At 31.7% G+C, this 27,947-nt stretch overlaps 1 protein-coding gene across 1 annotated transcript; it reads left to right on the plus strand.

The window, feature by feature from the left end:
* On the plus strand, positions 1 to 27,877 carry LOC124532085 (protein dissatisfaction). The gene is made up of 10 exons (XM_047106723.1): positions 1 to 10; positions 5,221 to 5,301; positions 5,763 to 5,924; positions 21,374 to 21,528; positions 21,818 to 21,991; positions 22,872 to 22,982; positions 24,436 to 24,675; positions 27,049 to 27,131; positions 27,202 to 27,315; positions 27,569 to 27,877. Exons 1-10 carry the CDS (start codon positions 1 to 3, stop codon positions 27,786 to 27,788), a joined length of 1,350 nt encoding a protein of 449 aa, XP_046962679.1. The 3' UTR covers positions 27,789 to 27,877.
* The last annotated feature ends 70 nt before the right edge of the window (positions 27,878 to 27,947 follow it).

Here is a 27,947-nt window from a genome sequence, read left to right on the forward strand (position 1 = left end):
ATGGGAACAGGTTAGTGACATTAATTGGAAGTTGCTTCTTTTAATAGTCTAACATAAAACAAAAACGCAAAAAAATATTTCAAGATTTTTTTAAGAAACGTATATCAGAAATTTTCTAATCTTAACTAATAACTATAACTGTTCTTAAATACCTTGCCTGTTTATTATTTATTTAATCTTGTCTATCCCGTTAGGTAAAAATAAACTCGATTTAAATATTAGTATAAGAAAATTATATCAAAAAACATTCATACATATTGTTACGTTGCTCCATTCTTATAAGGCCTTTGACAGAATATGATACCTTTGATTAGATCTTCATATCATGCAATTTTACGTAACTTGCTTAAAATATAGGTAAGAAAAATCGAAAATATATAAATCAATACAATTACGAATCTTTTATATCCTTTTACGGTTACATCCCTGCAGGCGAGGAGGAAATCCGTCGATTTAAATCACGGTAGGTATATTATTTCAGTAACCGTATCAAACACAGATTAGTTAAGAAACAAGTACTAGATACTTAAATGTTTAGAACTTCTATAAATAAAAAAAAATGTTTTCGTTCATTCGTAGATAAGTAAAAAAACAATATACATATAAATTTGAAAATATTTTGGTAGAGATAACTGGACATAACGACATGAAAATGGTTTGCTACAGCGAATCAGATGGCCAGAGAACTAGAATTTATTCTAAATTTTTAAATTTAAATGATTTAGATAAAAAACAAGTTTAAGTAGAAAGATAATTACAATAATTAATAATATTAATCAACTTCACTAACAGTGCGACCGATCAAGGAACCAAAGATATTGATTCCATTATGAGGGATATGTAAGTCTTTGATTTCTAATGATTATGTAAATTGACGTATGTGTTCCCAAGTTAAGCCTGTGGTATTTTCTAAATTTAAATAGTTAACAGTTTATATTCCTATTATACAATTAATTGGGAAGGATGCTTCAGAATACTGAAGGGCATATTATCTTGGAACATAAATTAGGATAGTTGTAGCTATGAAAAGGTTTGTATAAGGGGACATTGTATCTAGTAGGTAGTTTCCGTCGGAAAGATAAAGTCATTGTATAAGATTATGTTAATGTTACAGTACCTATGTCTATGTTTAAAGAGGAATTGTATCATATTCCTGTGGCAATATCAATTTCAATAATATGTACATCCTTTTTTAAGCAGAGTATATCTGTACAATCAGTGTAATTAGTATAAAAATAAGGCCGAGGCATGTCTTGACTATACTCATCATTATGAGAATTATCGTTACAAATAAGATCTATTTACCTTACACATATACTGTATCCCATATAATAAATATACAGGTGTAATTTCAATTGGATTTTATATCATGGTCACGAGCAAACCTGTGTGTATCTAATTTTAAGGAAATTCTCCCAAACATCATCTCCAAAACTTGTCCTAAGTACCTACAAATTTGATTTGTTCATTTTTATTTTAAATTTTATATTGAGTATGACAGCAATCATATAATTTTAGTTACTTAATGTAGACAAACCTTTGTACCATTGTTTAGTTAGAACTATGGAATACGTAGTTGGAATTAAGACAACGTTTAAGATCATTGAAACGCAACAAATCCTAGTCTTTGTGAATGTAACTTAGGGACGAACCCAAAACTTCGTTAGATCGCGCTCCCTTGGCGAGCTCTTACAACTTTACACAGCGTGGTCCAATTTAACGACTTTTAATTAAACTATTTTTATTTTGCTTTTCATACTCCATGTAAATTGAACTCATATTTACGTATAAAATATTATAGCCATGTCTAGTTGTGACCCACGGCTTTGTTCGCATTTTAGCGTTGGTCGTCAGGTTAACTTAGTTCAGTGGTTTGGTCGTGAAGAGCAACAGACAGACAGAGTTACTTTCGCATTTATAATTATTAATTGTATATGCTATGTTTTAAATACTAAATCTACACTGTATATTAGTTACTTCTAAAAACACAGCTTATTGTACTTTTAAGATTGTCATTCATTATTTATATTCATACGGATATATGGATCTATTCAGAATAGTAAACACAAAAATTATGTACCTGTATTTATTGGACAAAATAATGAAATCCATACAACCCAGATAACATCAAATTTATATTTAATAATTATAATTTTCATATAATAATTTCAGTGAGTACAACGTCAATCCGATAGAAAATAATTAAAGTTTTAATTGGATTAACTTTTGATTTTAATAATAATACGTGCAACGAAATATATTGCTGAAATATATATTACAATTAAATGAACATAAGCTTAAATATACACCCAATAGAGTGTGTGAAACTATTGCTACTTAAATTTCAGGGTGACATTCGCCATCGCCCTAATCTAAAACTTTGCTGAATCAACTTAACAGTGTGTATGTTTATAAATGCATGCCTAAGTCATTTAAATGAGAATTTAGTAATTAATCATAGATAAATAAAGATATTAAAAAAGTCTAATATATACATTTTATGATTTACAAATCAATTTTCTTACTTTCATTTTAAAAATAAACTTGCAGATTTATTTTTTCCCAGATTACTCTGTGTATTATTATTATTATTATTTACTCTAGTTACACTAATAAATGGAAATGTGTTTATCTTCCAAAATACTTCCAACATTATAAAATAGTCAACATTCAAAGATTAGCGTTGGTATATTAGCGGCGAATTAGAGAGTGTGGCGTTTCACACGACTATGGTATTTTGTCGCGTATTATGTAGAGTTCGGTGCACAGGGCCTCACGCATCGATGCATTAACACATACAACCCCTCTTATTACCTATATATTATTTATACATATATATGCTGCTTACCCTTAATAAATTAACACACATCACTATTATTTTAGTGTGATATATGAGATGAATACTTTTTTGTTGTTGTTAAAGTTTAATTTATCGTCTGTATAAAATATAAATTTTATTTGAAGAAAAAAATCTTTCAAATATTAAAGGGGATAATTACGACACTTCGCGGCTTTTCTTTGAGGCCCGAAAGACGATCGCTAAAGTCGTCTAAGTCCATTTCAGTAAAAAAGAAATGATCTCTCCTTCAAAAGGATTTGCGGCATTAAGGCGGGAATTGTTGTTACACCGCTATTGATACTTATACTTTAAGAGAAAAAATGAAAGCTTCGAAAATATCAAATAGATATTTATAAATTCCTTTTTAGACAACATTTTACCAAAAGTGATAGATTCTTCATAACATATTATAAATGTTATTATTACTTTTTTTGCTTATACTTTACGCTATTACATCGTTATTTCTAAAACGACATACCTATGAGTTTATTTACAGTAGATACAGTCCAAAATATAACATATATTTTCTTGATCTTAAGGCATATTTCTCTTATTGTATAGTGGAAAGTCATAGTTACATTTAGGTACATGAAACTAAATGGATTCCATTAAAACATAGTTTGTAATTTAACCTAATTAATAATTACTTTAAATAAAAAACCAATAGAAAGTTATTTCCTTAGTTATTTTTATATACATAAATCGAAGAACTGGCACTCATAATGTCAGATATTAAATTAAAACGAAGAATTAAAAAAAAAAAACTTCCTTTTAGTATTTTAAACATGTCTTTAAGTTTCCTTTAACTGAACGGTGTGACTGTATCTATAATGCGAAACGTTAAGCGACGAGGAAAAGGGGCAGCTGAGTAAGATGGTGTCTGTAAACGCAACAAAAACACGTTATTAGCGAGATTCGTGTAATCTGACTAATCTATTTTGTGCTGGGGAGAGTGCACTGTTATTGAAGATCGTAATAGAATAAATAAACCTCAAGCTTAACCTGCTAATACTGCAATTGGCACGTTATTTTGTAATTAGTTGACGTTATTTATATAAAAGGTGAAATGATTTTGATTTTCACTATTATTCTATTTTTTTTTAAAGTCTCATTTCTTTTAGTTTAGTTTAATTTAAAAGTACTGTTTATCAAGATTAAATATCATTCAATTTAGATATCTTAGGTAGGAATAGGTAAAACGTTCACATAATAATGTTTTGGGTATGATTAACAGGAACTTGGTTTATTCAAAGTTTTTGTATTAAATTTGTGTTATTTGATATATTTTTGAAATAAAAATCTATAGTGGTATTATCGTAACAGTAGGAAAACTAGAGTATATATTCTGAAATGTACTCCGTTACCGTTGATAATAATTGCGGTACCTTACAATATTTTATTTAACTTTACCTTTCAATGTGTTTGATGAAATCGAGAATCTAACTTAATTAAGATGAAGCTAGTTTAATCAAACTAGTGCTAGATAAACCTGGTGGTAGACTCGTCAGCCTTCCTTATTGTTCCTGCATGAAAGGTCAAAAAGTGTAACTACCGGTACAAAGGAAATAAAATCTTACTTCCCAAAGTTATAGTTAAGAAATGGATAGTCTCTGGGCGACGGCGACTACTAAGTGGCCCCTTTGCCTGTTCGTCAGTTTGTATTTATCCTAAAAAAAAAAAAAAATTGAGTTTTTTATGAAAGAATGATGAATACTTTGTCATTTTAAGATGGCATTTCGATTTAGTTATATTTACTTCATTAATCTAAACCTACAATTGAATACAAATTAAAACAGCCACTCAAAAATTCTACGCAATAAAGATTATATAAGAACATATCACATAGCATACACTCAGGCTACAAGATTTCATATATAAATTCAACTAGTTAGTCAGAATACGAGACTCTTTAGAAATAGATATATAATGAAAGCTTAATTCTTACTAGCCTCAACTGTAAAACATCAGTATCAGTATGTGTACTACAATATTATACATACAATTTCATATTTTATTATCATTTTTAAATATTAAAATACTTGTATCTTCATATATTTTGCTCTTTCTCTTCTTTAATTCCGAGAATATGTAATAAATCATATAATAACAATTATATGATATTACAATAATGATTTATTTATATAATTATTGTTCTCTTATTCACTTTGCGTGGTTTTGTTGCAGCCGCAGATAGCGCGTCGTCAATTTTTAAGCGGAATAAGATTAAATCACGTGTACATAACATTAAGTACCTACCTAAGTAATTAGTTTTTAATTAGGTGTTAATATATTATGTGAATAAAATAAAATTATCGCTTTAGATTTAGACGTTAAGTGTTCAAATTGAAATGACGTAAAGAACATCATAATTATCATTATAGGGGACAGACTTCTCGACATCCCCTGCAATGTGTGCGGTGACAGAAGTTCTGGAAAGCATTATGGCATTTACAGCTGCGACGGTAAGATTCGATTTTTTTTAATATTTATTTCCTAATACTAGCCAGTATGAAAGTGGCCAATCTTAAAGATTAGCCGATTGCGTAGAAGATAATTGTTAAATTTTTGCTTTAATACACCCGCACTCTCTCTGCCTCATAAAAGGATGGAGCTATGGTCTATCTGATACCTGTGATGTGATGTTTAGATGAAAACAATGATTAAAAGTGAACGCATTTAGTAGTTTTTCACTTTCCTAATTACTTTGCTCGTCTTTATTTATTAATATGACTATCAAATGTTTGGTATTTAAAGGAAACGAAAGTAAAAATTTATCAGATACACGTTGTGCCAAAAATGTAATAATACTTCTAAATCAGATTAGATTCAGAATCACATAAAAGAATCCTGGTGTGATTTACGTGTAATGTATCTATTGATATTTGTATTTTTATTAATAGAGTTTTTGTCTTTAATAAACCAGGGTGTTCAGGCTTCTTTAAGAGGTCGATCCATCGAAATCGTGTATACACGTGCAAGGCGGGCGGAGAGATGAAAGGTCGCTGTCCAGTGGACAAGACGCACAGGAATCAGTGTCGGGCGTGCAGACTCGCCAAGTGCTTTCAAGCCAACATGAATAAAGATGGTGAGCTTGAATATACTAATTCTAGAAAGACCGATTTACATATAAACACGCAAAAGAACTCAATACATAAATGCTCAATTCCCTTTTGCTAGTTTCCTTTAAATAATAATAATAGTGTATCGGTATATGGCAGACATATATTACATTACACGGTCATTGTATTTTATAAATGATCCCAGTAATTAAGATTTGTTTTCATGTAATCTAGTGATGCATTTTTATCTCAAAACAGACCTGCATAGGTCTGTTCCATCAAGTCACAATTGTTTTACAGTCAAGCAACAATATAGTTTATAGATGTATACTAGTTAAAAGTATGTTAGTCAGTGTTTATGCACAGAAGCCATTTTATATCTTAGATGTCGTTTTTGACGGTGTCATTGACAGCAGCGGATAAGTTTTATTATACTAAGTGTGAAGAAGGTGACTTCAGTCAGGCGGCTGGTGCACTTACTTATTTATTCATTATTCACTTATCGTTAACTTATTTATTTATTCTCGTTTGGCTACCAATAAATAAATAATAAAGTAAATAGGATCGGTTTTCTATAAGAACACACTATCTGAAGTTGCTCGTGAAATGTTCAAAACCGAATCATCTGTTATAATTATTTACAGTAAATATAACTTGACTAAATCAGAACTGACGATCAAGGGTGAGAAGTGTTTCTTCTTATGATATTATTATGATTGAAAATAATAATATGTAGATTCTGGATCATATCTCTATACTTATTATTACTCTTGAAATGAATACCGTTTAAATAATGATATTACAAGTAATATCTATATAATATAGGTAATAATAAAGGATTTAATAAATGATTTTCGAACCTATAAACCCAATGTTTATACCGAATGTCTGAATAGGTTATTTGACTGGTTTTTAAAATCCAAAATAAAAAAAGTTAAGGAACCCAGTAAACTCTTTTTTTTTATTTCTAGTACATATTTGCCGAAAAATATCATTAAAAATTCCATATTTTAAATAGCGCGCAAAAATGCTACTTGGACAATATGGCGCTGCAATGGGGTCGGTGACGTCACTTTCCTGTATTTAATTCTGTGGTACATATTGTAGAAAATCAAAGCTTACAAGAAAGTGACTTCATCATAAGCCCGGCCAATCAGGAGCGTTTTGTGTCACGTGACAAACGTTTGAAAATTTGCATTCTTATTTATGCATTTTTGAATAAATTAAGTATTATTTTCAACTTTCGTTGGTAAATAACCATTTTTAAACTCATAATATACACTGATTCCAATAATTCACAATTTATTTTTCGCATTGTCAAACAGTCTATTAATTTATCAAAATATCATACAAGTTCGATGTTCACACAAGAAGTACTCTGTCGGTGTATTACAATAGCGGATCCTATTATGAAACTGGAGGACTATAATAGTGCGGTCTGCATTTATGTCCATCACATTCACAGCAGGTTGTTTTGTCCAGAGCTCACTCAGTGAAATATTGAGTGAAATAAAACTAGCTAGCGTTGCCGCGTACAGTGCCGTTCAATTTCCACCACATCCGATCCTATCTGTCATTACGTCACCTCGATGTGCCCAATATTGTGTTGCGCTGTCAGCCTCTGTCGCTTTTATTTATTGCCAAACGATAATGTTATGCTTTGATAAACATCTAGTAAATAAAATGAAACTGAAATATGTCGTATATCGGTCTACACGTAAATTAGAGTTTATTGTTAATTTCGACGTTAATAATGCTAAGAACGAGAAGTGTCTTAAGACAATTGCCTTCTAATTTAATGACAATGAAAACTTATTTTTCTTAGATGTGCTTTTAAATAATATTATATAAAACCGTACCGTATACTAATACGAGATAGAGAGAAAGGGAAAGAGAGGGAAGGCTTGTCTGGATTTACCCAAGCTTTTCCTTGTGTGATCATTTTTCCGGTTAATTTTTCTGTAACCCGAGTAAAAAAACTTCCTTTCAATGAACCCTTAATGATACATAAATTTTAATATTACAAATCTAAATTAGCCATATCTGAATAAGGTAAACTGACTCATTCATACTTTAAGCGAAAATACAATAATAATAAATATGAATTATACTTGGCGGAAGTAATGAGTGGATGGTACTTTCTGAGACAGGATTGCAAACCAATGTCTTCCACCAAGAAAAATAGAAAATTAAATTTGTGATTTTTATCTTTACTTCGAATCACTTTGCTTCAAATTATTTATGCACATGACCCGAAATAAATCTATGTAACTAAGCAAAATTTTGTGAATAAATGAATATTCATAGTCCTATCATCCTATGTCGGTCGCAAGTCGGGCGCCATCTCTTGTTACAAAGCTTTTGAGTATTCTATGTTGATTATGACGTTTATAATATAGGGCTGTCGATATATTTTAGAGACGCAAGCAATTTATTAACCTGTAAAAGAGACTCAATTAGTTTTCAAAAAATAATAATGCCTAGGCTAGACTACCCCCTTACAGTTTTATTTGAATTTAATTGACAACTTTTAACTGTATTTTAGTTTCTTGTATTCAATAATTAAATAGTGGCATATGTTCTTAATTAAAGTAGATTAATCGACTAGGTATATTCTTACATATGTATAAATATACTTGTGTAGCGTGAATCAGTAAGCTAGTAAATAATACATAGTATTCTCATCGCTAATGGAACGAATCGAACGTAGCCCTGTCAGCAGAGGAGTAGCGAACTGCGGTCTCGCCGCAGGTGCTCTGCCGCTAAATTATTCACGAGCATCACTTTGTGCCACCGCGACCCGGATTACCTTTATATGTTTACTCGCTCGCGTAATTATACGCCCTCACGAAACTTACTCGCCGCAGACAACGACGACGTTTCCTGTTCCAACGCTCACGCAAATCTCTCGACGGATATTACAATTTAAAAATAATAATTTCAATAAATATAAAATATTGTTTTGTTAATTTACTTACATTAATAATATAATTGGATTAATTTACAAGTTTAAAAAGGTACGTAATTAATATAATGTGAGTGAAAATAAAGAGATTAATTATTATTGTATTTCGAAAGGTCATCTTGATATCACACATGTGGAATGTTGAAATATTAATTCTGTAGTATAATATAATATTTAGTTAAATCAATTAATAAATGTACTGTAATATGTTTAAATCTCATTTGTCTTTGTGAATATACATTAAGTACACATTATATCATACAGTACTTTAGGCTATGTATTCAATAATTTGCATAATATATAATTTAGTAGATTAAAAAAAAACAATAATTTAATAGTGATAATAGAATAATAAGCACATATACATCTGTGATATTTTTCATGAAATATCTCGTCTATAGAGTTAACAAAGTTTATAGTCAAACGAACAGCCAATCAGCTAACTTCAATATCAGGGAGCAAACACGAAGCAAATCGGTTCTAGTCAAACGTTGACTGACTGTGACCCGTAGGTTAATCTATCTCTACAACATAGCCAATGTTGCCAACGTTCATAATCTAAAATTGCATATATTCAACTATCGATGATAATTGAAAATTAAGGTTTTTTAAAATAACATCTGTTATTTTAATAGGTATAATATAAATATACTCACAATTATTAGTGATTAATGCGTTTAAACGACCCAAACTTTACCAATAGGACTTACCGTATAATTTTTGTATACCGAAATTTATGAGAATTATTTATATTCCGAAGGAAAATATCCTCTTTCATTTTAACCGATCAAATAAACGTAATCCTCAATATAACTTTGTCGATTAATTTTAAATCGATTTTGTTTCGTAGAGACTTTTGCGAGTCGCACTCTTATAATTATAATTCCCACGAAAAAGTTAAAGGGTTGATACCAAGAAGCTCTTACTTTCAATTCTTAAAAGTTAACCATTTGCCTTTTAAAAGAACTTTAAATGTCGTCATTTATTAAATTTTAACATTGTGATTTCTATTTGCTCTCTTTTACCTAAATATACCAAAGCAAAAAATAATTAAAATTATCTATTTAACTCTCTAATCAAAAAACATTCATAAAACAGATGTTTAATTAAAAAAATATGGTTCAAAAAAAAAAAGCTGAATTTTACAAAATATAGATCCCTACTGATATTTATATACCATGAAAATTATTCGTTGTATTTTTCTTTGTATTCAATGTACCTTAAAGTTATATAAATTAAATTCAACTAGTAACAGCAATTACCACGAAATCTGGTAATAAGAGCAATGTCGTGAAGACGCGTAACCGTCGCCGACTGAGCTCTCAGCCAGCAGCCAAGGGGCAAACTTTTCAATTACCGCCATGTCGTGTTACCCCGCAGCGGGTTAAATTAATTCTCTCCACTTCACAAAAAGATTCACCTTACCCCACACCACCCCTGTGAATCGACGAGAGTCCGTTCTGGCGTTTTTAGAATTTTCCCTGATATCTCCCAGCGCTCACCCGTAACATACTGACGTTTCACAATATTTATTTTTAATTTACCGGTTCGCGCACAAGATTCGGAATCTACAATGAGCTTACCTTTTAGAAGTTCTTTTGTGAAAAAAGTATAACAATTTAATGAATTCGGACTCAAGCTTTCCCCTATCTCTGCCTTTGTTTTTGTGCGGTCTTTCATTAGTGTCAACCTGTGATTCTTGTTTCTAATTGTTAATAACTAAAATATGTTTATACAATAAATACCGCATTATTAATAAAGCTAGCTAAAGTTATCTGTCTGGACAGCAAAGCGTTTGAAAAAGTAGATTCAATACACGAGTAGGTACTTAAAATTGTAATATTTTTCTTAAGACTATTTGGGTTTGTTAGGTTTTCGGGGATAATAAGTATTACAAGTTCATTATAATTAAAGATGTTAGAAAAATTACAGAAAGGATGTCCTGTGAAAGGTCTAGTTAAGGTTGAAATATATCAACCAGAAACATTTGAATAGATTCGAATTAACTAACGTACTTACATCTTATATTTTACAGGTATGTGCTGCTATACCTTAAATAATGTATTCCACGTTTATAGAACTTAAAAACAATTAATTAGCAAATCAGATATTTAAGAATTTGGTTGTAAAATAACATAACATATTCTAACTCATTATCCTAACATAATACGTTTATAAATTAACGGGAAGTTGGCGCTTTTATAGCATACTTTTTATGCAACATTAGTCCTTTCTGACCCTTAAATTTATTGGCAATTCTCACACAAAACCATTGCGTGCTACGCCCATAAGAAGCGTAACCAATTGTTCTATCGCTCCAAGAGTGTTCAGGAGCTAGAATTTTAACACGTGTTCGACACCTCCTGCTCTCCTGACCACGGCGATCCCCGAGGGGAGCAAGTGAGGGTGATCTCAATTTAACTATCATTGTGAAATTAGAAATGCTCGTAGAATTCGTATTATGCGGCAATATATTTGTTATTGTTACATTGTTTGATAGGTTGGTATATTTCAATAATTTAAACACTATCCTCTCGGTTACTTTTTTTAACGTTTTTATATGTTAAAATAAAATATATACATTATGAAGGGTACATTCAATAAAAAAGAACTTTAGTATTTTTAATGAAAATTATTTGTATATTGCAAGTGTTTTAGTACCTATATAAGTTGAATAGGCATAATTATAGGCATAAAATATTTGGACTACAAAATCCTACAAAAATGATTAGATACACTATTTCAACAATTTCACGATTGTTACATAACCTTTCGTGTAAGTTAAGGTTTCCATAACAAAAATAATAATATAAGGAAACTATGCCCGCGGTCCGTCGTTTCCGTCGATCCGATTATGCGATATATGTATTTCACCGCTTTACCTGTCCCCGTTGCCATCTGAAATATTATGACCAATATTTTGACAATAAGGAATTTAACCCTCGCACGCCCCGGGAGTGAATCTCTCCCATCAAATTTAATTTTCATGTCGTGCGTGAACAAATTATTGCATGATCATAGTTTAACGAAAATAAAATATTATAATGGAATAAACTGTTACATCTGGCTCTGATGGTGCTATTTTTTGTGATACTTTAAGCGATAGTTAATTAATTTCTGCTTTACATTGGGGAGTTAATTGCATTACGGATGAGTGGATTTGTTGAGGTTTAGTCGTAATTGCTTTTTGGTATTAATAATAATTAGCTGTAATATTCAATCAAATCACATAACTTTAAATGTTTTTGTTTCGTCCACATTTTTGTTTTCGAAGAAAAATTTAACGGGAATTAAATTTGCAAGATATATCAACAGTAATTTCTTAAAATCTCGTTTTGTAGATATTAAAAAAATGTATTGAGGCGGATTTATAAGAATGTCGGATAAATACCAAATATCAAAAAAGGTATCTATAGTTCAGAAACAAAGCAACGCGCTGCACTCTGAAGTTATGAAACACTTCGATGCTCAAAACTGCTGCCGGCTTGTCGGTTACCGCGTCAACTTTTAAAGATTTGGATGGAATTTTCCTGTTATTCTTTAACCTCACACTTACATCTTTTTTCTACGAGTCTTTTTTAATTATATAACATTTATTATGTGATAAATGAATTTAAAACATAGTCAGTTCATTTCCCCGAGATCCTTTTTTCCGGAAGGTTTTCCGAAAAATTATGAATCTACGTTACAAATAATACAGCATATTGTACTGTAAGTTATCTAGTCATCTAATATTAGTGTATGATAAGATAATATCCGTAAGACTCACGAGTGAAAAAAAACCTGGATATTTCTCATATTTATGTCGCTGCACTCAAAAATATTCCCCAGGACGGTGTTCTAAGCTATAGAATTTACAGAAATGTGTTCTTTATAAGTGCTGACGGTAAGGGATAATTTCGTACGCAGGTGTTACAAGCCGTGGGATATTACCCACCTGACGCGCCCCCTCTGCCTCTTCGCTGCCCTCCGCCCTATCTGGCTCGTTAATGATGATGTGCTCAGCCAGCAGACTATTTCACTTCTGAATACATCTTTCTCACTTTTAATCTTACCTCCCTTTCGCACACAGGTGATTTTCTCGTGTTGTCCCCTTCTACCTAGGTTCGCCTGGTCGCATCCACCTAGTCAATTCGGCAAACGCGTATCTACTTTGTGTCGGAAATGTAATGGAACAAATGCGGCTGGAATTAACGTTGAAACGAATGTCGGGACATGAGGTCGTTCTCTCAGCGAATATTTTCCACGCGACGATTTCGATGCACATCTATACAGCTTTAATGTCGTCCTCTTATTTTTGTTTATAATTACTACTGAAATATACTCAATACATTCTACTCTGTATAGATTGTGGTGAGGATACATTGGGTTGCCTTCTAAAGCGAGAGGAACGGATGTAAGGAATCTCTTTGATTTATTCAGACTAAAAACATTTTACAGAAGTAATTAGCATACATACTTATCTTTTGTAAGATATTTCTATTAGATCGCTTTTTTATATGCTAACACTTGGTCCTGCGTTATATATTTTATATTAAGTATCAAATATTTTCCTTATTTTACGGACATTACTTCGAACATGGAAATTTACAATTTGTTGAGTATTTACATCATAGGTAAGAGTAGTGTATATCGTATATCATATACAAAATTGGTGTCATCGAATTCAAGACAAATATAATAATTATAATTCAGCTACCTATCAGATACATAAGTATAAATGATTCATTGCCCTTGTGTTGTAAATTGTATTTTTATTAAAATAAATAAATTTATCATTCATATACAATTTATATTCAGACGAAACTATCTGTATGTGTTATAAAAATAATATCCCGACGGCAAGCTCGCTTTCAGAGAGAATTAAATGAGCCTTTCTCGATGTATTTAAAATATTAATGTGTGAAATTTAAAATAGTAATACAGCAAATGTTATGCGAAAATTTCTAAAGGGTGCAGATATATCAGTATCAGTACGTTTTTTTTTTGTTATGATTATTCATCCCACAAAGATTTCAATTTACGATATTATCTAAAAATAATGTGCTACTAAAAAATAAACATTGTAATTGTACATACCAAATACCGCTCAATTTTTTTTATAATTTATTTTTTATTTAAGCCATATAGGTATCATTTACGACATTATTAAGTTTAGCACTAGTTTCAAACTAAAAATAAAAAAAGAGTAATTATGTTGTTGTCAATCACTAAACTGTTGCTTTTACCCGATAAATATATTATATGAAATATTTTTTTATACAATTTATTTATTGTACTACATGCTTATGCATATTTATATTATGCTTAGTACTAGTGCTTATAAAAGCCGACTCGAATAAAATATATTTTCATTTTATTTTGATTTTGACTAATATTAGCGTGAAAGTAGGCTGGTAGAGGGGTCTTCATTAATTAAGTCTAGTTATTGTGCCACATACATAGATCAGATGAATAAAATAGTTTAAAATAAACAAATAAATATTTAAACTAAATCAACATTCACTTGTAAACAAGGTGAGCGGAAGATCAGCAGTATTGAGGAATCAATACATAAAATATGTACCCCAAAAGAAGCTGAAACATTAAAACAAAACGCTGACGTCGCTTTACGTAAGTCACTTACAAAACAAATAGTAAAGAGCGTATCTATCATAGAATACGACAATTCTAATAAAACAAAGATGGTGATTATGAAAGTCGAGGAACATCATCAGTTCCAAGATGTTTCAATGATTATATATCATCATCACATACAAAACATTATCGCATGTACTAAACACATTAATTACTGGAAGATAACGCTTAACTGTAGGTACTCGTCTTATATTTTACAGATCCACAATTATTAGTAGTTGTATTGAATAACATCGAATTTATGCATTCTGCTATAATTCTGTTAAAAGTATCAATAAGTCCAATATATCTTAAAGTCATTTTGTCACTTGAATTAACGCTCCTGTATAAAATTTATGTAAAGAGCTAGTTTCTGAGTTATTAAAAAATAGCGATGTCTTCAGACATTCTGTAGTACATGCGATTAACAACGGAATAAAACAAAATATCTTTATTTAATCACAATTGTTTTAGGGATGCGTGGTCTTTAGACGTTCTTTCTAATTACTAACGATATTAGTTGAAACTAATAATAGCTTTTTATAAACTTATGAAATATATATTTGTATGAATATTAATAAATCGAATTTGACATACCACAATTTTACATAAATATTGATTAGGAAAAATATTAGTCATGTTCTACAGGTATAAAGCAAAGCGGCTTCCCGCCCAGTTGTTGCAGTTTAATAGATCTTAGTGTATAGACATACACTATACATACATACATACATATATACACTATATTAAACTGCACAACGGAAAGTACTTTGGTTTACATTTACTGTGGTACATGAAGGAAAAATATCTAATGGTATGTCGTTCATTAGAATTTCTATATGTCAAAATTGTAATCGATTACAGTGGTTGAATGAGTGGTTTCCGAAATGTTTATTGTTTACGTACACCAAAGGATGTCCGTTTCTAGAGCCGCACGGATATAAGAGAAACTGTGGCTGTGAAATTTCGTATTTGCCAAACTAAGCGTATCGGAAAGGGTAAAGAACACATAGCACCGTTAAAAATACATGGGCAGATGAAGCTACAGAATACAGACCAAGCTCGGAAACAATCTGAGCTCATGAGGTTATTTGGACAGAAATTACAGTCTACATTTTATAACGCAAATTATTGAAATTCAGAAATAAAAAAGGCTGTGTGCTCATGTCATTATAATTAAAATAAAAAAAATTAAAACAATAACAGCTCAGACCATTATAAAGGCTCGGATCGTGATCATGGCACATATTGTAATTTATTGTTGTATATTGAATAATAATGCATGCCGTTTTAGTTAGCGGTTCTATAAATCAATAAATAATTGGTGGTAGAGCTTTGTGTCTGTCTGGGTAGGTGCTTCCAACTCATCAGATAAAACAGCTAACTCCGTAAAACAGCAAAACATAGTAGATACAGCAGATTTGTGAGTGTATGCAGTGAGTGTGGTAGTGTAAAAACAGGCACAAGGAACATAACATCTTAGTTTACAAGGTTAATGGCGCATTGGTGATGTAATTTAATATGTGGTTGGCTTGGTTGTTAAAATTGGCTACGTAAGCCACATGCGAGCATTGACGTTGATGTCAAAACCGGAATTGAAGACAGTCACCGTGACCGAAATCGGCCAGGATCATCATCAATATTTCCTAAAGTGTCAATGTTTGTGGGCGGTGGTGACCACGACCAGGAGGCGCATGAGCCAATCCACCTATATCATGAAATAACCGTATGTGTTAAATTTGACTATTATATAAATCACATTTTTTTTAAAGTAAATAAAAGACTATCATTTTCATATTATCATGCTATATATAGAATTTTAATTTTACTTATATATTAGTACCTCTTTAGATACATATATAAGTAAATTTAAAAGCCGTATTTAACATAAAATTATTTTCCTATGTTCATATAACTATCAACACAAATACACAGCAGTTTGCTTCTTGAATTAAAGAAGTTATTTAAATATAAGCAGATTAAATTAAACTCACGAAAATTACTAACAACACAGAAAACATCCAACCTGCAAAGCCAAACCCCAATAACTTTAATGTTTTTAGATTTTTGACAGTGCCGAGGAGGATTTTCGTAAAATCAACTTGTGGTGCACATAACAGAATATATTAATTATCAAAAATATATATATAATATAATATCAAACGTATCAAATGTATTCTAGTAACATACGAGTATTATAAACTTATTTCCTGCTTGATGTTATCTTTAGGGGCAACAATTGTTGAAATCCTCCTAGTCATGTTTTCTATTCAGAAGAAGGACAACTTCTTTAGACGATCAGAAGTGATCTCATAACCAGTGTAGGGTTTTCTCTCTTTATTACAGATTAATAAATTCGTATATATTATATATTACGATTAAATTATTATATAATATATTATATAATAATTTAATCGTAATATATTTGTTAATCATATTCATTACTTGAATTTTCTCCTTATATTGTTCAATAAAATAACTGTTTTAGGTCACATTATTAAACATTTAAATGTATAACATAAAGTAAGGTGTTTTTTTAAACATTATCTCTAGTGTATGCAATATAATTGATTTACGACTGATTTAATGATAAATTATAAACATATTTTTGGTTAAATTTATTCCTGTATCCGTGTTTAATATAGTCTTACAAATGCGTCTTACGCTTTGGTCTGTAAACCTTTTGACCATTCACCAATTCGGCTTCGTGAAGCTTTCATAGGCTAGGAGGCAAGCAGCTGGGATTATTGGGTCATTAATCACACCCCACCGTCGCCCGGTGCCGTAACTGTTCGCAAACAAGTCTGGCCTCAAGAAAATTGCTCACAATATCGATAAAATTATTATTAATCGTTATTCTGATTAATTTTATTTCTTGCGCATTTCATTCAATGACAAAAACTATCGATCGAATTGGTAATCGTTTATAATTTAAACCTTTTGCCGAACTAATTATTGATTAAAAATAATATTCGATTACATAAATAAGGTTACGTGAATATTTGCATGTGACTTAATTAAGAAAGTAGAAAGGCTATACATACATTTCCATTTTTGCTGAAACAGGTATATATTTTAATAATTACTGGCTACCAATTGTGTATAATTAATTCTAAATTCATAATAATATACAACGAATATCGATATTTTTTCCATCACTACAATAATATCGACCACAGACCTCCATTTTCGGCTGCGGTAGATATGTACGTAGTTACTTATCTCGCTTCCCCCCGCCAAGAAATCTGGTGTGGGTTACTACTACAGTTTGCTACAACAGATGTTCCTCAACGGACTTGTGCTAAGTCCATAAAGAGCGTCTTATTTACGGGTAAATGATTTGATTTTAAAAATAAATGTATTAAGACAAAATATATGCAAAGACAAAATTATCAACATCTTAATACTACAATTTGTAATGCAATCGTTTGTTTATTAATCGATCATGCATGCACGAATTTATATATTTTGTATATAAGATAATTAATTGTACCATAGAAAAGGACAATTAGGAATAATTTATTTGATTCAATAAATGTATGTGATATATTTTAATTTACAACGATCACAGTGGCCAACTGCATTTTCCTTGAATAATTATGTACCTATAAACACTAGAAGAGGAAAATCTGTTTAAAATTACAAAATGGCGATTCAATTTTATGTAAAAAAACAGTTGTTGATTAACAAAAAAATTAAATTTCAAATATCAGTATTCGACAAATGTGAATCTTTGATTGTACCTATGAAACAATAGACGATTGAAAATCGCATTTCTAGACTAATTAACAGATCTCTAAATAGGAAAAAATACGCTGCTGATGACTATTTGGCTTACTTTAAGTATATTATTATTATAATTCAATAAATTATTATGAGTCCTTAGAATAATTTATTGAAAAAAATACCATCAAATAGTAATTAACCTTAATAAACATCGCGACTGCAGCGCCTACGGGCAAACAGAACAATGGGGTATGTAGTTTTTGTAACAGCAATACCTTTTGGAAAAATACTGTTTGTTTGCTTTTAATTCGATAGAGTTTTTTTTAAAGGGGCTTTTGGCTCATAGGTCTTTGAAGTTAAATCTCCCTTTAAACGCTTCACATGTGATTCAATGAAAGCCTTTTCGAAAAGGTTTAGATATCTAACTGTTACGTCACTTTAAGAAGATAATAATGATGATATAAAATATACGAATGCTATTTTAGTTTAAGATTATTTGCTAATTACGCTAAAATATTTAAGTAAATATTGGTAGAAGTAGATACGAGAATGCAGCAAGTCTATCTATAATAATCTAATAATAGTAGTTTATTATAGATCGTGTTCTAGGTATATATTTATTTTAGTATAATTAATATAACAATCATTTATATGTATAAATCATGACCGTGGAGAATGGTAGCAAGAATACTAGCAGCATTTCGCTTGAAATTGGAATATTAATTCCAATTCTGTGTATAATAAGGTGGAGTGACGATTTACGCAAGGCGGCAGGCAGGAGCTGGATGCGAGTAGCCGGAGAAAGACCACAGTAACGTGCACTTGGAGAGGCCTATGTCCAGCAGTGGACGGGTACGGGCTGATGATGATGATGATGATGATTCCAATTCTGGGCAAAAAATCAAAACAGCCCTCCTGTCCTATGTGCTGAAAATGTGAAATTAATATCTACCAATTTTAAAAATAAAATACGTTTAAAGCAACCTTTTATTATAAAATTTAAAGTTGCTCCGAGCAAATAAAATTCCAATGGACAAATAACAACGAAATTAAACCATAGTTAACTACACACTTTAGTAAAGAAAGTACATATATAATTAACAAGATTTTAACTTTGTTTTAATTTAAAGTGTAAGTATAGTGTGATATCAAGGACGGTTAGATCAAACTTAGTTTCTCTTCTCGAACTTGTAATTAAAATCTCTCTTATCCGTGTCACACCGTAACTAAGCCCCTTGGCTTGAGTGTCCCTCCGATTATATGCGTCAGATAAATTTAAACTCTATACTCAGAAGAAAAGGTTGCTTTTTCAATATACGGAAGGGCAGAGGACGAGGAAAAAGCCGAGAAAAAAGCACGTGTTCTATTTGGGATTACATTCGCCCTATAAACAAAGGTTAACATTTGTTACAGTTGCGTATATTTGTTACAGTTCGCTGCATCACCGATAAAAGTCGTCGCTTAGGGCGTAGATAAACTTTATTGCCTTTTCAACTACTTATTAGGTAACTCTCAAAATCTAAACGAATATACGTCGTTATTATAATATTAGGAATAGTATATGTCATTGAATAAATAAATAAAATAATAAATTAAATTTGACGACCTCCGTGTTCGAGTAGTGTGTACACCGGTTTTGATGGGTACGCCACTCCGAGGTCCCGGGTTCGGTTCCCGGCCGAGTCGATGTAGATTATCATTAATTTTCTATGTTGTCCAGGGTCTGGGTGTTTGTGGTACCGTCGTTACTTCTGATTTTCCTTAACACAAGTATTTTAGCTACTCACATTGGGATCAGAATTATATATGTGATGTTGTCTCATATTTTTAAAAAAGAGCATCTTGACTCACAATCCATAGTGGGATATATAAAACATATTCTGATATTCTGAATATATATAATAGCGTAAAGCAAGGCTATACGGACCCGTCTGTAAAATAGCTCCAAAAATATCATAATATTTTATTGAAGTCTAACAATTTGCGCCTACTTTACCTATTAACAATTATCGCATTAAATTGAATTATTTACGAAAATCTATCTTTAGCTAACCGTAATATGTGCACTCTACCCCTTTCAAATAGTATTTAAGCTATGCCCGTGCGGAGTGTCCGCCACTATTCACATTTTCACTTTAAGCCGGCATGAGCCGTGAGCGCGGGAACGAACGTATGCGCCCGGGCCTTTGCCATGTGCGGACACAATAGCCGCATTCTCATGGACTCAGCCTCGGTAAGCTGATTGCGTGACGTCATTACTCTGGGGCCGGTACACATTGATCGCACTGACGAATTATTTATTGTTTAATTTAAATTCTTTGATCTATAATACATGAATAACGGTAATTTATTTTATACGAGAAACATGCACCATATTCTTCTTTTTCCTTTTGAATAAATAATTTGAAGCAGGAAAAGCGATATTTGAAATGTAAAGGTTTTATTTTGAAATATCTTGTCATTATTCTATTGAAGATTCACGTCTAAATAACTGATTTAACATTAACTCATTAAAAATTACCTACGTAGTAAATTATCAAATAAAAATACAATATGACTACGGCCTGGGTGTGCGTATTATAATGTAGGTTATAGGCGACGTGATCCTGGCTTACCGGGGGATTGGCCATCGGCTGCGAATAAGCGGTTCAGGGCTATATAATCCCCCGTGTTAAACAACGTCGAAGTTACCTTTTCGTTAAAAAATGTATTCCTATTTTAGAGGAACGGATATATCTTTTTTAATCGAGATAGCTGAAATTACAATATTTCAGTAGTTCGGGACGGCAAAATAAAATTACGTTTTACAATAATGCTTCAATCTCTCTATATTTTGTTACAATGCCATGCAATCATTATTGACATAAGAAATAGTGTTAGGTATATGCCAATATTAAATGCTAAGCCATATAAAATATTATTAATTAAAGTTGTACAAATCATTGATCAATTACTTACAATAAGAATTGTATATATAATACATTAAATTTTATGGTGTCTGTCATATAATTAATGTTATAAAATCAAATATAAGTACATTACACAACACCGTATTGATATATATATCCGTACGGAGGCTAGGGCTTATCTCTAACAGTAACACTATGATATTGATATGATTGTTATTGATTCGTAGTTAATTTTGTACGATATATCTTGTCCAAGCAGCGGTTCAACACGAACGAGGTCCTCGCAAACCGAAGCCACATCCGGGCGTGCTGGGTTCACTGCCGCCGCCTCTCGCGCACACGCACAAGCCACACCCTTTGAAACTGTCTCCGCAGTCGCCTTATACATCCCTTTCGCAACCATTTAATTTTCAGGTATGATACATTTCAGAGATAAATATATATATTTATATATACTTTACAGATACACATAGTTGGAATAGTAACAGTACTGTATCGACTTTATCGTGAATCACGAGACATTTTTAAACGCAAATAAAGCACATCGAAATTCAGTAACAAGTGCTTGCCCGGGTTTGAACATGCAAATTTCGATTATGATTCTTATTATGTAGTCATTTTAGATCAAAGCTCGTATTGTCAACTGAAACATTAAGAACTCTAATTATCGCATTAAACTAATCATTATATTTTGTTTCTGTAGTTTAATATGAGCGGGATAAACGATTCAGCACCATTGAGCACAGCTTCTTCCGCGGGTTCAAGCGGAGCCGGTGGGGCCGGCGCCGTGAGCCCACTGCCCTTCATACCCGAGCCGTTCCTCGCACCACCACCACCCGGATTACTCCACATACTCATGTCTAGTGATAAGTGCCAGGTATCAATATTAATAAATATTAACCAGTGATAATAATGATTAACATATTCAAATGACATATTGTTAACGAACCTACTAAAATCAAAATCAAAATCAAAAATAAACTTTATTCAAGTAGGCTTTACAAGCACTTTTGAATCGTCATTTTACAATTAAGTGAAGATACCACCGGTTCGGAAAGTAGATTCTACCGAGAAGAACCGGCAAGAAACTCAGTACATAATTAATCTTTTTTAACATTTAAAAAATATAAAGTCATGTTAATTAAATACAATTATTTAAATTAATATATATCCTGCTTGGAAGTCAACAGGTATTAACTCCACGCTTTTTTATCATCTATAAAATCTCGTATCGAATAATATGCCTTAATATCAGTGCAACATCAGAAATCAGTTAATTTATACCACAAATAAGTAAATGTTTCTGTTTAATTTACATATAAGCTTATATTAATTATGTTTAACATAGGTTTATGGCTAGATCATATGATTCTTAACTTAAGCGTATTCTGATGCATTTCAAGCCCAAGCAAGCACCTCTGAACTTTGATTTGTTTAATTTGCGTTGCAACTCATGCTGTGCTGAGCGTTCTAGATAAATATCATGATAAAATCTGAGTGTCTCGAATGAAGAACTGTACGATATGCATTTACCAACTTGCATCAGTGCTCTGTGCTAAACTCCAAGTCTCTTCCTCAAAAAAAGAGGTGGTCTTTCTCAGCAGAGGGAGCGTTACATACTGTTATTTTACCTTATACTTTCAATACTTTTATCTACCCTTGTTTGTAAGCAGGTTAGAAATGAAAAAGATTGAAATAAGATTTTATTCTAAGATAATTTTCACACAAAAACTAATCTTTAATTAATTAAAATCTAGGAACTGATGTGGAGCGCAAAGCAGTTGCAACTTCAGGGTGATCCGTCTTTGTTGCGTCCGCCAGCAAATGCGTTCGGGACCCCGTTAGCGCCAACTTGGGAACTGCTGCAAGTAAGTTAACACTTTTATTTGCAAGTTTTTTGAAAGACTTTTATAGACCTTTACGAATCTGGCCTTCTGGGTAGGCTTGGACTCATTATATAGGTATGTCATACTATACTGTATTAAAATAAACTTGAAAAATAGCCCTATGCATTATGATGCAATCTTCGTAGTTCCTAACTATTTTTATTCAAGACATCTTCTTAAACCTGCTTTTCTAGTTTGCTAAATTGAAATGAAAATTTTTAATAAAATTGCAATAACTGCGCCCTTGTTTTGCAGTATTCGCTTTCATTATCCAATACTCCTATTTCACACTGGCAGCTCGGTGACTTCTTCGTTGAAAAATTGACCTACATATTTTTTTTTCTAAATCTTAGAAAAATATGAAGCATTGACAATAATCCAATATTACCTATGTCAACGTTTACTCGACTGTATTGGATATTGGATGTCGTGGCTGTTTAGTAGTCTAAATTGACATAAGCGGTGATGAATATTTTTTGCCCTGTAACAAATTGTCAAAACAAACTTGGACTATTATGGTTTCGAGTGTTTTCAACAATAGCGCGTATAAAGAATAATTAATCAGTAGTTAATAAGAAACTTAATTACACCTGCAGTGTAATTATTTATATGTCATTTTTAGTTAAACTATTGCATTTTATTATTATTTATGCAAAATACATAATCATCAAATCAACAGCTAGCCTAAAAAGAAGATTTCTTATTTATTGATGTCAGTATATTCTATCATAGAAATCACAATCCAAATCCGTGATTCGTAATGGGTGTGGGTACTGGAACCAGTAGGAGTCTTTTTGACTGGGCGGGTGCGGAACCGCGATTGGACGGACGAGGGGTGACTTTTCGCCTTCTCTTGACTTACTCCGCCCATTACATTACTCGACGTTGACTTAATAGCCTATAGTTCTTATGTACTGATGTTACATACCGTTACATAAGAAATCCTATCCATATCCAGTGCCTACTTATTTCGATTCGTCGTTTTATTGATAATAATAACACTTATCTAATTCAAAATTATAACTTATATTTATTATTAGAAGTAAGGTCCTAAGTGCTTTAGCGTTAACTTTGCTTTAGTCAATACTTAAATACTTATAAATAGGAACAATTACAACTATTTCATTGGTATATACTTATCTATCTATATACTTGTCTTAATATTAAGTGTGATCCTTGAAGTTCACGCTGTAAGTTGTAGTGAAAATTATTTCGTTATATTGATTTACTGTTTAAGAACTTTCTGTCTATTTATTTTTATCAATTAGTGAAAACGATACTATAGCCCTTTTAAGTGAGATAAAACAATTAAACATTTATTTTAAAAAAACATAGAAACTATTTTAGATGAAGTATTAAGTACCACATGGTATAAATAGTTACACATTTATAGATATAAGACCAAATTTGATACTAAATATAGAGTTAATTTTAGGAGACAAGCGCACGCCTTCTTTTCATGGCAGTGCGCTGGGTTCGTTGCTTGGCACCGTTTCAAGCGCTAGCAGCCAGTGATCAGCTCGTATTACTTCGCGCTGCGTGGAAGGATCTTTTCGTGCTTCATCTCGCACAGTGGTCTGCACCCTGGGATCTTGCTCCTTTGCTGGCCGCACCTGCAGCGAGAGCGAGACTTCCGCCAGAGCCGCTTGCGGACCTTGAATTGAATACTTTACAGGTGAACACACAGACATACAATTAATGGATCTAGTTGGAGAACCACATAGTCGAAATATGAAATTACGCCATAAGTCGTAAGGTATAAATACCTACTTATACATCGACCGACTTAGGTATAAAGCAAATAATCTTTATGTAATTAATGAGTAAAATGTGGATAATGGTTAGGTGATAATTAATGAAACTTGTAGGTATCTAATGCAAACTGAACAGCTTTTCTGTCGTGGTATAACAAAAATGCCGTTATCTAACATCTAATCGATTTTCAACTTTTGATGGCATAGTATTAATAAAAACAATATACTGTATCGACATATATACTGGACTTTTTGATATATTGATTAGTTTAGTAAATAATTTAATGGTCTTTTCATATTTTATTTTAGGTAGATAACGGCATTATAAGTAGATATAGATATACCACGGCAGTTTTGTTTTACAAAAAACAAATAATTTAACTTAACCAAATAATTATATACACAATTGTAACATCTACATTTAATTTTAAAGCAGTAATTACAAGAATACAGGTTGAAAGTTGAGTTAAAAGTGGTCGATTTGTTAAAAAAATATACTAGCACTAATACCTATTACAAATGCGAATTGAACTCTGTCCGCCTATATATATGTCTATTGCCTTTTACGAACAAATCACTTGACTGATATAAGCTAATATTTTATGCGAGACACCTGCTGATTAACCTCACGCGAGCGAAGACACGGGCGACAACTAACAATACCTATAGATATATCATAAACTGGTTTTCTGTGATTTCCAAAGGGTAGATGTCCAGCTACCTACATTAAAGGAGTGTTTCGGATATTCTTGAAAATAGATCAATGAGTATAATACGTCACAACTTAGATGTAGCATCGGTAATATTCGTAAAACCGACCACATCCGAATTATGTACGTTATCCGAAATTATCAATATTTATTTCTCATGTGAATATGATCTTTACGCAAACGTTATAACATATACCTAATATCATATGACCTAATTAATATATTCGTCAATTTGACACGTCGATTTACATGCACTAGCTTTCTCGGGCTGAACTGACGCGAGAATCTATAGCGTCGAATACCGCGTTAGGGAGCTATTTCTATTGGTTGTATAAATCGGCGGTATTTCGCTTTTATTCAATTTGCCGATGCTACATCTAAATTGTGTAATTGTGTAAGTTGTGTCGTCCTACATCTATTTAGATAATAATGTTCTTTATATAGGAGATATGTCATGGAAAGGTTCTGAGATTTTAAATCAAAAGAAAGCGCTTGAAGCGATAGAGGAGTAGGTACATATGTTATAGACAAAGATAAAAAACTGAATGAAAAATTTCAAGGAGGTCGTACAAGCAAAGCAATTCTCCTCTAAAGACTTAAAAGAAAAGGAAAATAACCTTATAGAGAAATGACTATTTGGCTATTTATTTTAGGATGTGAGAAGAACTTTGGTGATCAAGAAATTTCAAAACCGCGAACGATAAGTAGTGACTAATAAACGAATCAATTACATAAATTACAAGAGCACATTGGTGTAAGCAGACCGTGGTTTCGGAAGATAAAAATCAGTACTGATTGAATATTGGTATATTTTATTACGCTGAATTAAGCCTTGTTATGCTGTTTATATGGCAAAATTAAACGTGGTGCATTAAGATTTACTTGTGTCTGTTTCTTATTTAGTAAATTTTCGTCTGATTCCAATATTGCAAGAAACCTTATGGAATGACTCACCCATTATTCAAGACTGTCAAGTCTATATCATTAGTTTAGTGCCTTTGAACGTGAGCCCGAGTGCGATAACACTGAAAGTAAAAACTATACTAACTACCGCCAAACCTTATACCTTAACCTATTATAATTACAGAGTTCCATATAAGTACTTTAATTAATTCATTTAAACTCACGAAAAATTAAGTTAAAAATCTGAAATAATAAAAATCTAAATGAAATTTGAATGAATGCGGTATTTAGAAACAACTTTATTTTATTTTTAAGATTTATTTAAAATTCTAAACGAAACTATATGATTTATGTATGTATGACTTTCGTGGTAAAAACTAACCTATATCCCTTACCGGGACCAAACTAAACTATTTAAATACCAAATTTCTTCCTAATCAGTATAGCGGCTTAAACGCGAAGAGATAACAGATAAAGAATTAGAATTACACTTGCATTTAAAATATTAGTAGGAATAGTTTAAAAGCGTGACATTAGTCTTATTCATCGATTTTAAATACACAATTTTTGCCTGAAGATAATTTAATAATTTAAAAATTTTAAAATTAACTAACCGATTAACTAAATAATAAAAGTTTGACCATCATTTTACATAGATTTCAAAATATATTTCTTTTACAGGAAATCTTATGTCGATTTCGTCAAATCGCGCCCGATGGCAGTGAATGTGGCTGCATGAAAGCAATTGTGTTATTTTCACCAGGTTAGGCTTTTATTAATTGTCTTATCAAAGTAATGAGAATTTTAATTAGCCTCGTCAATAATAAATTGGAATATTGCAGACACACCAGGGCTAAGTGAAACGCAGCCGGTCGAGATGTTGCAAGATCAAGCACAATGCATTTTAGCTGACTACGTTCGTACTAGATACACGAGGCAGCCCACCAGGTTACTTATAGTCATTTATGTATATTTACGATCATATTATACTCGAATTCGAAGGTTTCTACTATCATTACATCTAATCATAATTCACTCAAGTTTAATAACTTTGTTTATTTGGAAAATACACTTGCTTACTTTATTTCCATATTGCATGCATCCAATAATATATTGAAATATTACAATTCATATTTCATCAATGAGTGACTTAGTTATATTCTAAAAATAATAAAAAACACCATTGTGTTCCCTATTTCAGATTCGGTCGTCTCCTTCTGTTACTGCCATCTCTACGTGCTGTGCGAGCACGGTCTATCGAGTCGCTTCTATTCCGGGAGACTGTGGGCGACGTTTCAGTGGCGACACTGTTACACGACATGTACAGAATGCAACCCGCCCCCACACCAGCATTCCAACCTCCCCAACTTCAGACCAATGATCATTGTTCATCTCCATACACTGAATCAAAAGACTTTTAGATTCCATAATAAATAAGACTACAGATAATTTTATGCAAGTCTACACAAGACGTAGATAATACGCGTCAAGTTATCTGACTGATCACTACCATATTTTAAGGATCACAAACGCCTCGTTACCACTATTTATGCTTTTATTTTTTCATTTTATTTAAATAA

The sequence above is a fragment of the Vanessa cardui genome, chromosome 8 (genome assembly GCF_905220365.1).
Source record: "Vanessa cardui chromosome 8, ilVanCard2.1, whole genome shotgun sequence".
NCBI lineage: Eukaryota > Metazoa > Arthropoda > Insecta > Lepidoptera > Nymphalidae > Vanessa > Vanessa cardui.

Excerpts from the sequence above, each read along its gene's own strand:
- LOC124532085 (XM_047106723.1), top strand. Across the intron at positions 21,992-22,871 it reads TGTCTAGTGATAAGTGCCAG|GAACTGATGTGGAGCGCAAA; the intron begins GTATCAATATTA and ends ATTAAAATCTAG. Across the intron at positions 24,676-27,048 it reads TTGAATTGAATACTTTACAG|GAAATCTTATGTCGATTTCG; the intron begins GTGAACACACAG and ends TTTCTTTTACAG.